General features: G+C 39.1%; 1 protein-coding gene across 3 annotated transcripts in view; it reads right to left on the bottom strand.

Annotated features, from left to right (window-relative positions):
• The window catches only part of Sec24b (SEC24 homolog B, COPII coat complex component), a 73,245-nt gene that overhangs the window by 23,444 nt on the left and 35,139 nt on the right, over positions 1 to 14,662 (bottom strand). For all 3 annotated transcript variants that reach the window (XM_027395708.2, XM_027395709.2, XM_027395710.2), the window contains 3 exons: positions 6,944 to 7,024; positions 4,030 to 4,262; positions 1,418 to 1,602 (listed from right to left, as the gene is read on the bottom strand). In XM_027395708.2, the coding sequence (XP_027251509.1) occupies positions 1,418 to 1,602; positions 4,030 to 4,262; positions 6,944 to 7,024 (499 nt within the window). The remainder of the gene's footprint in view (positions 1 to 1,417; positions 1,603 to 4,029; positions 4,263 to 6,943; positions 7,025 to 14,662) is intronic.

Here is a 14,662-nt window from a genome sequence, read left to right as displayed (position 1 = left end):
AGCCACAGAAAACGCCAAGGCTCCCAAATGCTATCGTCCTGCTTACTTGACCTTTCACCCTGAACCCATTCTTACCACAAGACTCATCCAGTCACGGCTTTGTGAATTCCCTGAACACCCACGTCTGCTGGTCCCTCCTGGGAGCTTCTTGCAGCACAGAATCTTGGGACATTTCCCAGGAGTGCAGCGCATTTACCCTCTCACTAACCTGAACACACATAAATCTTTCTTAACAGAATGTGAGCTCTCGGATCCCACAGAGCTCAGGAGACTTGTTTTGCCCCTGGGTACGTGCTATTAGCACAGGCTCCAGTGTCTCCTCTGAAAACGTGAGACTGAAAGGGCTCCATCCGAAATGTTCTGAGTAAAGACAGATGCTCAGAAGGTTTCAGATGCTCGAGTATTCCAGACTTTCCAGTCAAGAATGCCCAACCAAAGAAGTCGATGAAAACATTCCAAAAGCCAGAAGCACTTGTTTGGTAGCTTGAAGCATTTTAGAGACAGAATTCTCAACCTTAAATTCCTTAAATGATGACAACACTGACACTTAGAACCACAGTAAAAGACCTGAGTCAGTGCAAATCTAAAGCCAGTACTAATTACCCTTTTTAATTTTGAAGATTGCTGCTTTCAAAAACCATAACTAAACAAAAGGCATATACACCATTCCCCTAACTACAAGAATTCTTTATTTGGATGTTAAGTAGTCCAGGAAGACCTTTATGTGGAAGTCATCCTGACTCAGCATCCCACAGGCATTCACTACTGAAGCCAGCCAAGCTCTCACACATATGCACACACTATATTCAATTCCTAGAAACTTTGTGTAGTCATTCATTAATGCAACAATCAACCCAAGAACAACTTGGAATGGGGTCAGACAGCAGCTGTCAGCCTACACTCCTTGGTGCTTTTATGGAAACCATCCCAGCACTGCCTTTGTAAAGAAAGAAATTTTCAAAGACTACCTTACTTAAAGAGTGTCAGGGGTTCTGGGGAGATGGCTCAGGGGAAAGAGTGCTTGCAGTACAAGCATAAGGAACTGAGTTCAAATCTTCAGTAGTCACGTGAAAGAGCAGGAGTGGCCACGTGTGCCTGCTGTAGGGAACAGACAGGAGGATTGCTGGTGTGTGCTGACTGCCAGCCTGGCTCTAGGTTCAGTGAGTGACTGTCTCAAAGGAATTAAGCAGAGTGGCATATACCACCGTGACTCCAACACAAATACAGTGTGCCACACACATATACACCCCACACACAATCAAACTGAGGGAAGCTTCCATCTACTTCTATCCAAACCAAACAGAGAAGCCTATCTGAACAAAACCAAGGGACTGACACCATATTGCTTATTTCTGGAAGTTGTCCACTGTTTTCTTCAAAGTTCTCTGACTGTAAAAACACTGTAAAGAATACCTACTCTGGGCTACAGTTTAACTTGCTGAGCTCTGTACTCAGATTAGGCACAGGAGCCCAAATAGGAGTCGGAGGTAAGATGTTCTTCTCCTGGGTGAGGTTCACAGGTCTGAGGCTTTCTGGCTGTGGAGAACTCTGTAGACTTAGTCCTCCTAAACTGGAGGACAGCTGGTTCACACCCGGGTAATGCTAAGAGAGATTCAAAGCAAAAGGACAATTACACAACAAATATGAAGAAAAGTTTCTAAATGGTAGATTTTAATTCAAAGGAAACTCAAGATGGTAAGAAAATTTACAGCTGGCTTCACTGTCATATTTTAACAAAGCAGTCAACTAAAAGCATCATTAAGCATTTCAAAGCTAAACCAATTTTATTCATAAGGTCACAGTGTTCAACATCAAAAACTACAGTTTACATTGGACAGGGATGAAAAATGCTGAAGCATTTTCAAGTTTCATTAATTAGCAAGTTTCAGGATGAACCAATCAATGCCTTAGAATGAGCTCGTGTCTAGACTTCTACTCCAGTTATTTCCCGCTCCCTCCTTACACTTGCAGTATTAATATGAGTTCATAGCTTTCTCTTTTTTCTTCTGTTTTGTTTGTTTTCAGACAGGTCTCACTATATAGGTAGGGCTGTCTTGGAACTCGCTCTGTAGACCAGGCTGGCCTCCAACTCACAGAGATCCACCTACCTCTGCCTCCCGAGAGCTGGAATTAAAGGTGTGTGCTCCTACACACTTCACAGCTTTACATTAACTCAAAATAATTTCATGAGTTATTGTTATAATTTAGAACTACTCAACTTTTGAATTAAGTACATCAAAACTTACCAAAAACAATACCTACATTTATGCTTCTTTTGTTTTAAGGTCATTTGCATGACCAGCTCTTTATGAACTTTCCCTCAAAATACAAAATATTAAATTTACACAACCACAAAAATATTCAGCCAAGGAGATAAAAAGAATCCTTAAAGTTTAAGAAACAAATTCTACTACCATGAAAAATATTATTTTAACTAATTTTACTGCCTCTTAGGGTACATATTGAAGGACAAAAATTATGACAAGACAGATCTTTTGTTTTAACATGTGACTCATTCAGAAACAGCTTTTCTGTATTTTCTCATCACTTTTGTAAATTTAAATTTTTGTGAATGGATATCTTGTTTGCATGTATGTCTGTGCACCACTTGTATGCCTGATGCCCTCAGAGGCCAGAAGAAGGCATCAGATCCCCTGGAACTGGAGTTGTTTGTCACAATAAGTGCTGAGAATAGAACCCAGGACCTCCATAGGAACAGTCAGTGCTTTTAACGACAGAGCTGTCTCTCCAGCATCAACGACACAAACCTCACATTTAATAATTGTACACTTACAATAAAAAGTTGATGCTATTTTGACATTTTTAAATATATTAAGTATAGTCTGTGCTCTACATCTGTAAGCTATAACCAAAAATTATATTATTTTGATATAAAAACTTTACAAAAAAACATATTCAGGGATATCTGACTTTACTCTTCACCTGTAGTCAACATTTTAAATTAGTTTCCCATTTAGTTCTTTTGTTGCTATTTATAATATAAACTAGGATGTACATACCACTCTAACCACAGGCTTTTTAACAAAGGACAAAAAAAGAGATACACCTTTTGTCTACATACAGTCTACATACTCCAGTAGACATCTGGAGTAGAAGGTACACAGCTATCACCAAATGCTAAAACCTACTAGGTAAAACTTAATGAGGAACTTCCAAATGACCAGGAGGTCACCATCCAAAGCATTAGCCAATCTTTGGGACGGAGACTAGGTTTATGTCATTGGGATGTCAGAATCATGCTATGTAAATAACAACATCAAATAATAAACCTGAATATAATCAAGCTGTTAGATTTAACTCATGGGTCACAGGAAATGGAGTAGAGGAAGATGGCACCAAAAAGAAAAAAATAAGCAATGGAGAACACTCCACAGGACAGCTGGCTCAGTTTTTCCATCAGACCAAAGCATGAACTCAAGGGGTAAGTATTGCTTCAAATTAAAATGATAATTATAACACATAAGCAAATATAACAGTTAAGTTGTTGTTTGGCTAATAATTTGTATAATCAAATATAAAGGGCAGTTCTAAAATAACTGGGGAAATCTGTTATTTTCTCAGGTAAATGCCAGCTTAGTAATATAAAATTTTTAAAAAATAAACATTAAGGGCTGCAGAAGTGGCTGGATGATTAAGAACAACAGCTCTTCCAGAGGATCCAAGTTTACTTCCCAGTGTCCACCCATGTTGGAAAGCTCACAACTGCCTATAACTCTAGCTCCAAGGGACCCAATACCCTCTTCTGGCCTCTGTGGTTATCTACACATACATGGCAGATAAACAGACGCACATGTAAACATAAATCTTAAATTACCAATTTATTTCCTGATTATTAAAAATACCTGTATAAAAACTTCAAAAAACCTAAAGATATAATAAAAAAAAATCCAAGCTATAGCTAATCTTTTCATCTAGACTCCACCTCTTTAAAGCTCTGAATATCAAAGATGTGCCCCAATTGATATTTTACAATTTTTATCAGTTCCTCAAACATGACTGAAAACACACCTGCGGATACCCAGAATACCCTGGGCCACCGGGATGTCCGCCAGAGCTTGGAGGTGGTGCTGCATTCTGATAAGCAGGTTGAAGAGTTGGGTAGCCATAGCCAAATGGCTTTGCCACCTTCGTGGGGTGAGAAGCAGTGGGAGTAGGAGCTGCAGACAGGGCCTGGGCGAGGGTGGGGTTAGGTTCCAGGGCACGATCAGGAGCAGGGCTGCTTGCTGAAGAAGAATGCATATCTAGCAAGGAAAACAATGAGGTGTTCACAACACCAAATAAGGAAGATAAGCAATAATCCTTGGCATCTTTTTTCTTTTCAAAATGGTTTACTGTGACAAATGGAAAACATATACCAACTGGGAAGAGCAGATCACTGAACCCATGTACAAATCATCCAACTTCAATAATACCAATATTCCATCAATCTTATTATATGTATTGCTTTGTCCTATGCATAATTTCAACAACAAATTCTTCAGCTGGAACGTCTAGTAATACCACACACAGCTAACAGTGCATTTCTGTTTCTTAATTCTCTCAGCAGAACTGGGGCTAAGGAGCAGAAAACAAAGCAAAACAATGAAGAATATAAACTACTCTTTTTTTCTACATGCCCTTTATCTGACCCTTAATTTAAAACCCATGAGAGGAGTGACATATTCCTACAATCCCCTAGACATCTGCATTATATGCACAGATAAATTGTGAGTTGAATGTGAAAAATGGTGTCTAAAAGTTCCAGAACAACATCTGGCATCAGTAAGTGCCTAAAAAAAAATTAGTGACTGGATGTTCTTTATTTTTATTTAAACTTAAAAGTAAATTTTCAAAAATTTCAGTGAAACTGGAAAAAAATGGAAAACTTGGCAGCACATACAAAAAGAAAACTAAAAATTACTATGCAACCAATTTAACATTTTTTGTATACTAACTTGGTCTCATTTTAAAATCAACTCTGTAAGTTACAATTACTTGATATTTTCATATTAAAATGGTATTCTTTACCTGCCTAAGAGTCTTCAAAAGCACATTCTGAAAAGTACACGACAATAAAAACTCATTGTTCACAAGTCTCTTGAAGAATCCCATGTGTTTGAATCTGGAAGGTGGCTGTAGATGTTTTGCCGTCACCTTGTCTTACCATGCACACATGCATGAACACACATGTACACTTATGGGCATTCTCACAAACTATAGACTTCTCATGAGAGCCAGAGCTTCAGTGTAGCCCTAATTGTTACATTTTCTGCTTGTTGCTCCTGGATACAAACACAGGTAGAGGGATCTCTAAAATGTCAACAGTATCAATGTAAGCTAGAACACTGGAGTTGTAAGCATAGAGGTTTAACTAAATTACTCCCTTGGAAACAATAACATTTCCTATGTTCCTAAGTTTTAAGGTCTTTCCTAGTGCCAGACACACAGTAGGCAACCTTCAATTCGTTTATTACTAAGGCTACAGGTGTTTGCATAGTTCCTTAATTTGAATGCAAAAATAAATAGCTACAAACCTACTAAGGTCACAGACATGCAGTCAAAGCACAGTTTACTACAAGATTAAAATTTGTTGGTTGAATGAATACAGACAGATAAACCAAACCAATGTCTGACACTCGGGCCTTCACAATTTAACTGATTGTACTTCAAGGAACGTTTTGTTGTTGTTTTGTTGGTTCGAGACAGGTTTATTTCTCTGTGTAATAGTTTCAAGGAACCTCTTACTTTAGGCTAGTTTGGAGCTTATGAAAGAACACCCAGCTGCAGTAGTTGCCTTCAATACAAGAAGCAACTCTTGGATACTACTTGGTAATAGCAATTGTTACTGAAATGGTTTCTAATTGCCACACACATGCACATATACCCATTGATTCCTAGGAAAATATGCTCGACCACAAAGGACTGTTATTTCAAACTTTGTGTAAAAAATCAGAGGGAATTAACCACTAAGCTGAGAGGATTAAAAGTTTTCTACTGACTCATGGCATGATGATAGCGAGTAGTGTTTCTTAGGTACAGAACACTGTAGCTTCAGCTAAATTTCATACTAGTGAAAGCGATATTATCAAAGTGATAAGGAACCCAAGAGAAGGTCAAAGTTATTTGTTCTGTCTTTCTGAATGCTGATGTCATGAGAGTTAGGAGTGTGTCAGGTGTGTGTCAGTGACAGGAGACAGTGACATAAGGAAGATTATAGTGTTCAGTCACTATAATGAAATGACTACTTGTTAGAGCAGTTCATTTATTTTCTGTTAATACCATCTACTCTTCCTCTAGTCTCCTCATGGAATGAAGTTATTTCCTGATATAATTAAAAATAATGCCCCTAGAAGTTACAAGATGGCTCAGTAGTTTAGAACCCTTGCTCTTGCAGAGGACATGGCTTCAATTCCAAAGGCTCACAACCATCTGTAACTACAGCACCAGAAAGTGCAATCCTCTCTTGTGACTAGGAAAACACATAATACACACATATATGTAGGCAAAGCTTTTATACAAACATATAAAATAAAAAGTGTTGCATGTAAAACCTACTCCCAAGTGGCTTTTAATAAGTGGAGCCACAGGGGAAGTAAGGAATTAAATACATTATACTAAGAGCTGGCTAGAAGGGATTCAAGGACCTCTGCATACCAACAAAAACAGCACAATTTAAGGACTAGCTTTTAAAAGAAGGTAAAGAAGAACACCATTTCCTATTAGTTTAGCTTTGTTTTTTTAAGAAAGAAAAAAAAAATTTCTTCAGGCCACCAGAAACAACATGCACAGCTGTCATACGACAGTATTAAGGGTGAAAAATGCAGGAAAATGCCCCACTTTTTGTTAAAAATGCAGCCTGCTTTTGACCTGTGATCACAGTCACCTTTGAAGTGACTGGTGGCCAGTCACTTAATGAATAGTGCACACACTCAACGTAAGGTACCTGGGTAGCTGCCTCCTTCCAGGGCATCGTAGCTGTTGGGCAAGGGCGAAGCACTGCTTGTGGTAGAGGAGCTGTCAACACCTGAAAGGAAAAGCAAACACTTGCTAAGTTCAAAGGGACAGCTCATCTCATAGCTCCTGCGGGCATGTGAATAAAGATGGCTTTGCTGAACTAGGAAAATTCCCAACTCTTGCCAAAAATTAAAATGGCTGATGTTTGAAAACACATGCGCGCGCGTGCGCGCGCGCGCACACACACACACACACACACACACACACACACACACACACAACACACACACACACACACACACACACACGAAGAGAGAGAGAGAGAGAGAGAGAGAGAGAGAGAGAGAGAGAGACTATCCAACAAATGGCTCAAACCAATGGGAAGTTGGACCCTGACCTCCACATACTGGCCATGGCAGGCACATGCCCACCCCAACAAATACATAAATGTAATAAAAATTATTTTAAAAGAATAACAAATAATGGTGGGGAGAATATGCAGCTGAATATTCTCAGTGGAATAAAATTCAGTTAGACATACATTAACTTCAATAATAAACATCAAACTCTTAAAAATAAGCAAATATAAATTTGGGACTAGCAGATATTTTAATGCAACCACACATGAAATATTACATCTATCAATCGCAAGGTATCAAATACACTCTATTTGTACTAGGAAGTTTTAAATAATTAAGATGTCAGAGCTGTTTCATACACTGACAAAAGACTCTGGGGCTTGAGAGATGGATGGTTCAGCAATTAAGAGACCTTCTCTCAGAGGACCTCGGTTCGATTCCCGGCACACACATGGCAGCTCCTAACCAGCTGTAACTAGTTCCAGAGGCTCTGACGTCCTTGTCTGGCCTCTATGAGCACACATATGATACATATGTACATGCAGGCAGAACACTCATACACATAAAACAAGAAGACTTTATGGCTGCATTTCTTCCACATAACATAAAAGTAGTTTGGTGCCTCCATTTATCCATGTGCAGAATACAGATCAAACAATACCGCCGTATTGAATAAGGGAATATAAATGGAAGCCATGCTAGTGAACACATACATCAGACAATGAAAACTTACTGTTTGTGACCATTCAAACCGGTTAGATTAAGAAAAGCAGAGTGGTGCTAGGACACATGGGAGAATAGAACATAAAATACAGTTCTTTCATTCATTCACTCAACAAATACTTCATTGGGAATCTCAAGTAAAAACCCTGGAGTATACACTGATATACAGTATAGAAAACGCATATGGTCCCTCTTTTGAGATCACTGACAAAACTCCCTGGTACAGAAGTTATTCCTGGCTTTAACTGAGACACAACCAGGATTTTAGTTCTTCTTTTTTTCTTTCTTTTTTACAAGTATTTCTTTTATCTTTTTATCCAGTATATATTCTACATTAAGCACACCCTACCACACCTGTCCCCTTCCATTAGTCCTTTTGTTCACACAGACAATTTTACTTTCACTTTTATGTAATTTATATGTGCATGAGTTTATACATCTATATAGTCACAGATAAGAGGAAACATACAAATTTTGTTTTCCTATGACTGGTTTCATTCACTTGATATGACTATCTCCAATTACATTCATTTTTTCCTGCAAACAACTTAAAAACTCTTTATGGTGAAAACAAAAAACAAAAACTTCTATTGTACATAAAAAATCAATTGATTTTTATTGGAAACCTAGGTTGACAGAGTTTGAACTACACTTTAGCCTGGTTTTTAACTGTGATGTAAAAAGAATGGACATGTATAACCATCCTTCAGTGAATGCCCTTCAGATAACCTTAAGAATTATCTGTATTAACTAAGGACACAATCAACAGTTATTTATATAGGGATGTTTTATTCTCAGCAAAGAATATGACTTCAAGGCAAAAAACTGCAAGTTCAGAGTATGTCATTTACCTGCTATATAACCTTGGGTCAGTTAGCACCCTAACAAGCACATGGTGAGCTAGATGGCTCAGTCATAAAGGTACTTGCCACCAAGTCTGACTACTTGCTGGAAGACTAACTGTATTTATTAACAGCATCCATCTTATGATGGATATATATATATATATATATATATATATATATATATATATATATATCTTCTCTTAATGAAGAATGGAAAGGAATGGTTCTTCCTGTTTGTCTACATATACAACTCAAGCAAAATGCTGATTGATGTACAGGGTCAAACGTCTCTCAGTGATGGGCACAGTGGCACATACCTATAATCCTGGACTTAGGAGGCTCAATATTGAGCTTAAGCCTGGGGTACCTAGTGAGATCCTGTCACCAACAATTAACAAAAAGCACTGTAGTACTGGCATTAGTGTGTGTGTGTGTGTGTGTGTGTGTGTGTGTGTGTGTGTGTGTACAGGTATGGTAATACATGCCTGTAATTCTAGCACTCATAAAGTTGAGGCAGAAGGATCATCAAGTGTGAAACCAGCCTAGGCCACATAACAAGACCTCTTCTCCAAACAAATAACAAACAAGCAAACAAACAAAAACACAGTAACTCAATTACCAGTAGATGATGGTACTGTATCTAGCAAATGGACTACAGTTCAGTCAAAAGGAATTAAGTAAGTTCTCCTAACTGCTACAATGTGGACAAATCTTGAAAACATGCTAAAGACAAATGGCCAGACAAAAAAGAGCACATATACTGTACAGTTCTATTTCAGTGAATCCCTAGGATATGCAAATCTATGGAGCCAAAGGTAGACCAGTAGTCAATGTGGGCCGAGAAGAGAGCAAGAGGAGGAGTCACAGCAAAATGGGTACAGGGCTCTTTGGGGTTAAAAAAATGTTTAATCCTATTTAGCTCAACCTTCTTTAGTACACCACAGCATGGGGCAGGTACTACAAAATGCTCCACTGCCTAAGTGCTCACTACAACCACCCAACCCTTGGGACACAGAACTCTCCGTGATGCTGGGAACATAAAAGGCAGAAAGCACACAATAGGATGTTGAGCATCATCAGCTAGCAGGGCAAAGGGAATCAACACAGTAACACAGCACCACCTTCACATGTACCAAGACAGTAAAAACCAAAGGGACCCGGAAGAGCATCTTTTGGTAAGGATGCAGAAAAACAGGAAACTTCATGGAATTGTACAATAGCGCAGCCACTTTAGAAAACAGTATGGCAATTTCTAAAACTACAGTTACTAAATGACCAAGAAACATTGTAAGATAAATGAAAATAAAGCTTCACAAAAGCTTATTGACAAATGTTCATAGTAGCAAGACTAGTTACAGCCAAAAGATACAAACAACCCAAATGTCCACCAACTCAGGAAAAGGGAAATAAAGTGATGTACAAAATAGAATGGTTTTTGAGCAATGAAAAGGAATGAATGCTGATGTAGGTGACAACATGGATGAGCTTACTATGCTCAGAGAAAGTCAGTCACAAAAACCTCATTTGTCTGAGCTACGTGTTGTTGAGAAAGGGAGAATGCAAAATTGACTGCTAAAATATCAACAGTTTCTATTCTGAGGTAATAAGAATGTTCTGGAATAGTGATGAGTAACAAAGAAATTAGCAAGTTAACTTTATGGTATAAGCTATACCCCTAACAAAACTGCTATAAAACACTATAGTAAGGCAAAAGTAGGCAACTCTCTATGAGTCCAAGGTCAACCTGGTCTACATAGTGAGTTCCAGGCCAGTCAAAGCTACAAAGTGAGACCCTGTCTGAGAATAAACACCAACAATCTATGGTATACTCTATGACCAAAAACTGGTTTAAATGTAACTATTGAGAAATAATAATCCTTGCTGGGTATGGTGGTGCGTGCCTCCTAACATTCAGGAGGCAGAGCAAACTGAGTCTAAGTCAGTCACTCTACATCAGTGGTTTTCAACCTTCCTCATGCACTTTTCACAATACATTTAATAATAATATCCTTTATTTAATACAGTTCCTCAGTTGTGGTAACCCACAACCATAAAATTATTTTCGTTGCTACTTCCTAAATATAATTGTGCTGCTGCTATGAATCACACTATAAATATATGATATGCAGTATATCTGGGATAACTGTGCTGTTGCTATGAATCACACTATACATATATGATATGCAGTATATCTGGGATAACTGTGCTGCTGCTATGAATCACACTATACATATATGATATGCAGTATATCTGGGATGTGATCCCTGTGGACCCACAGGCTGAGAACCACTGCCATATGCTGACTTAAACTGTCCTTAACTCCAGTTCCAGGTCATCTAGTGCCCTCTTCTGGTCTCCCTGGGCCTTGGCACACATACAGTGCACACATGCAAACACTCATAAACACAAAATTAACAACTCTGGGACTGGAAAATGGCTCAGCTGTCAAGAGCACTGCCTGCTGTCCCAGAGGACCCGAGTTCTATTCCCAGCACCTACAAGGTGGTTCACAACTATCTGAATCTCTAGTTCCAGGAGATTCAGCACCCTTCCCTGACCTCTACATACAACTCTTTCATCCAAACCTGATAACCTGAGTTAGACTGCCTAGGACCAACATGACAGGGCAGAGTACAGACTCCCACAAGTTGTCCTCCGACTTTCACAAACATGCTGTGGCATACATTCATCCCACATATAAGTGAATGCTTAAAAAAATTGATAATAAAATCTCACATAATTATTCTTGAAAAGGAATAAAGCCAAAGAAGATATTCATATCAAATTATTACAGACGGCACTTCTATCTAATCCCGATCTGAGGCTCTTTCATGGCAAGTCAAATGTTAAAATTTTAGCATACTAAAAATTTGCTCACTTTGAAGTAGATATAAACTTCCACCTCTAACCAAAAAGCTATTTGCAACTGCTATCTCCTAAGAAAGGGAAAATCCATTTTCTTCAGTGGAATGTCACTTCGTGAATCAACCACATTATAAGCCAAGCATTCCTAGGAGTAGCTGGCCAACTCAAAATCAACCTCATTTTCTTGTGTGCTTTTTGTTTATTTCTTTTTGTCTTACTGGTTTTCTTTCTTTTTTAGTTTGCTCTGATTTTCATTTTTTGTTTTTCCTTTAGAGAGAGAGAGAGAGAGAGAGAGAGAGAGAGAGAGAGAGAGAATGAATGAATGTGCCCTTTAAGCTGGATGGGGAGCAAAGTGGGAAGGATCTAGGAAGAGATGGGGTAGAAAGACTATCCTAAAAATAACAGTATATGAAAAATATTTAATAAAGGTTAAAAAAGTACCCATCTTAATGATGCCATAGCTACAAGCTTTCAAGTATTACTTTTGTAGAAACAGTTGTTGTAATTTATTTAGATTTTAAGTCTGCTCATTTGCTTTCAGAAGTCCAGTTCTTGTCACAGTATCAAAGCAATGACAGTAGTAATGACAAGTGCACTACTAAGAGTCAGGAACAGTTAACACAGTTGAACTCGGATACAACTTAGTGCTTAATTAGTCCAGTCTAGTGCATTTCATACCATCCCTGCCAACACCAGTCAGAACTGTACTAAACATGCACACATACAAACACATATGAAACCTGTATGTCGACATCCTGAACATGCGGAAAGACATCTCCATGAATTCACTACAATCCTAGAGGAAAAACACCTAAAAAACCTTCACACTGTAAGCATTCTAACCATGGCTTATACTTGGCTCACATCCTCATTTCTCAAGACTGCTGTACCACCCTCCCTCTTGCCTTACAATATAGTTATACCACACACCTACCTAGCAATACAACTCCCTTTCCCCCTGTGCTCAGGCCAGTACACTTGAGCCTGACTTCCTCTCTCAACTTGGGCAATCTTTCCCTTAGGCCAGTAGAAAGCATTTCCTCCCCAGGAAAGGCATCCTTTAAAATCCTAAATCACTGCCTTTCCAGGTAGTACTATAGTTATAAATGCTATTTCCCTAGCTTAAGTATTTGTGGAGCCTCTGTATTGTTCTTTAGAACAAAAGGACAGACTGATCATTTATCTAAAATACACAGAACCAAAAAGGTTTCAGGTTAAAATTTTTCTTTCAGATTCTGGAATATTTATATATAAAAGATGAGGTATCTTTGAAACCAAATCTAGACATAGGATCATTCATATTTCCCATGTACCTTAAACATGGGGTAAAAAATAGCACTGGATCCCTGAAGCTGAGAAAATATAAAAACACTGAAGCCTGAAGGAAAGGTCTAAGTTGTCCTCCGGGGGTCAACAAAGACCGAGAGATTTACTAGTATTGCTCAATTTTAAGTTAACTGTGTAGACAGGGGTTTCCTTCCACACAACGTACGTAAGACATGCAGGAAAGGGAAAGGGAGACTCCATGTCCACCAGCTACTAGTTGGGGAAAAGTGGCAGCCCCCATCTCTGACTCGTTTGTATTACTAACAACAAGTTTTATAATAGCATCCACCCAGGACTGGCAGGATCACCCAGTGTAGCAGACACACATGAAATGTGCACCAGTGAGACTCAAGCAATCTTCCCTTTCCCTTTCTATCTCCCCATCCCAATGGGGAGACCTACCAGGAAGAAAGAAAGACATGAGAGCCCATCTGAAGGCGCTGCCAGCAGTCAAATCCAGAACAATATGTTATCAGGGGTCTTCATAAAAATAAATCCAGCGTCAATATAGGACGTTGAGAGTTTGAAAATATTAATGAATACTAAAGCACTGGGTAACAGCTGAGTAAAGAATGCAGTATTCAGGACTGGAGTGATGGCTCAGCAGCTAGAGTACTTGCTGAGCAGTGAGGACCAGAGTTCAGATTTCAGCACCGACATAGCAAGCCAGACATCCCTTGCATGCCTGCACTTCCATTTCCAAGAAATCCACTCTTGGAATCCTGCAAGAAGTGCACTCTTCCGACCTCTGTGCACAGCACTTGGGCACACATGGAATTCAAAAACAAAAAATCTCTCCAAAGTACTCATTAGCTTCAACAGGGCAAAGAGTGACTTGACAGCATCCATGTGGCAGATGCCACCTTAAGAGAATGCTTGCTGTTAGCCTCATCTCAGAATGGAACAGACATCACCAGGGACACTGCAAATACAACACTGCCTTAGAAATCCTGTCAGAACTGTGTGCTCTAAGCCCGGTGTGGCTGTGAACACATGTAATTAATTCCAGCAGCTGAAGGGTGGAGGCCAGCCTTGACTCTACAGAGAGTATGAGACCAACATGGGCTACATGATACTCAGCCTCAATAAATCAAAAGAGCATCAATAAAAAGGGAAAACTGCATGATCTGACTCTAATTATCGGGAAACACTTTATAAAAGAATTGGTCTTTGTGAAATGGGAATTCCCAGACACAAGCCACACCTGTGTTAAAGGAGCTATGAGACTGAATGACAGGTTTAGAAAGCAGGAATGCTACAGTCTGGAAGCCACTCCCTTACTAGCCATTTATTTCCCACCTTTGCCTGTGACCTAACAGTGACTTACTCGGTAAACCCTTCTGGAATATACAAAGAGACTCTTAGCTTCCACCAATGCAACAAGAATGTCAATCAAATCATATCGCCTCACAGCAGAGGATCCCCCATGTGCTGTGTATCCCACCTGCCTGGTGTTTCCACCAATACATTTGAAAAGCACCTTGATTTGACTTCCTTTATTTTGCTACTATCAAAACTTCAGGAACCCACTAACCACAAGGGGATCTGTGCTCCTAAGCTAGTTACTCACATCGGGCTTTGAATAAATTC

Source organism: Cricetulus griseus (assembly GCF_003668045.3).
Source record: "Cricetulus griseus strain 17A/GY chromosome 1 unlocalized genomic scaffold, alternate assembly CriGri-PICRH-1.0 chr1_0, whole genome shotgun sequence".
NCBI lineage: Eukaryota > Metazoa > Chordata > Mammalia > Rodentia > Cricetidae > Cricetulus > Cricetulus griseus.
The sequence above is the reverse complement of the archived record's forward strand: the minus strand, read 5'-3'. Positions and strand labels throughout refer to the sequence as shown.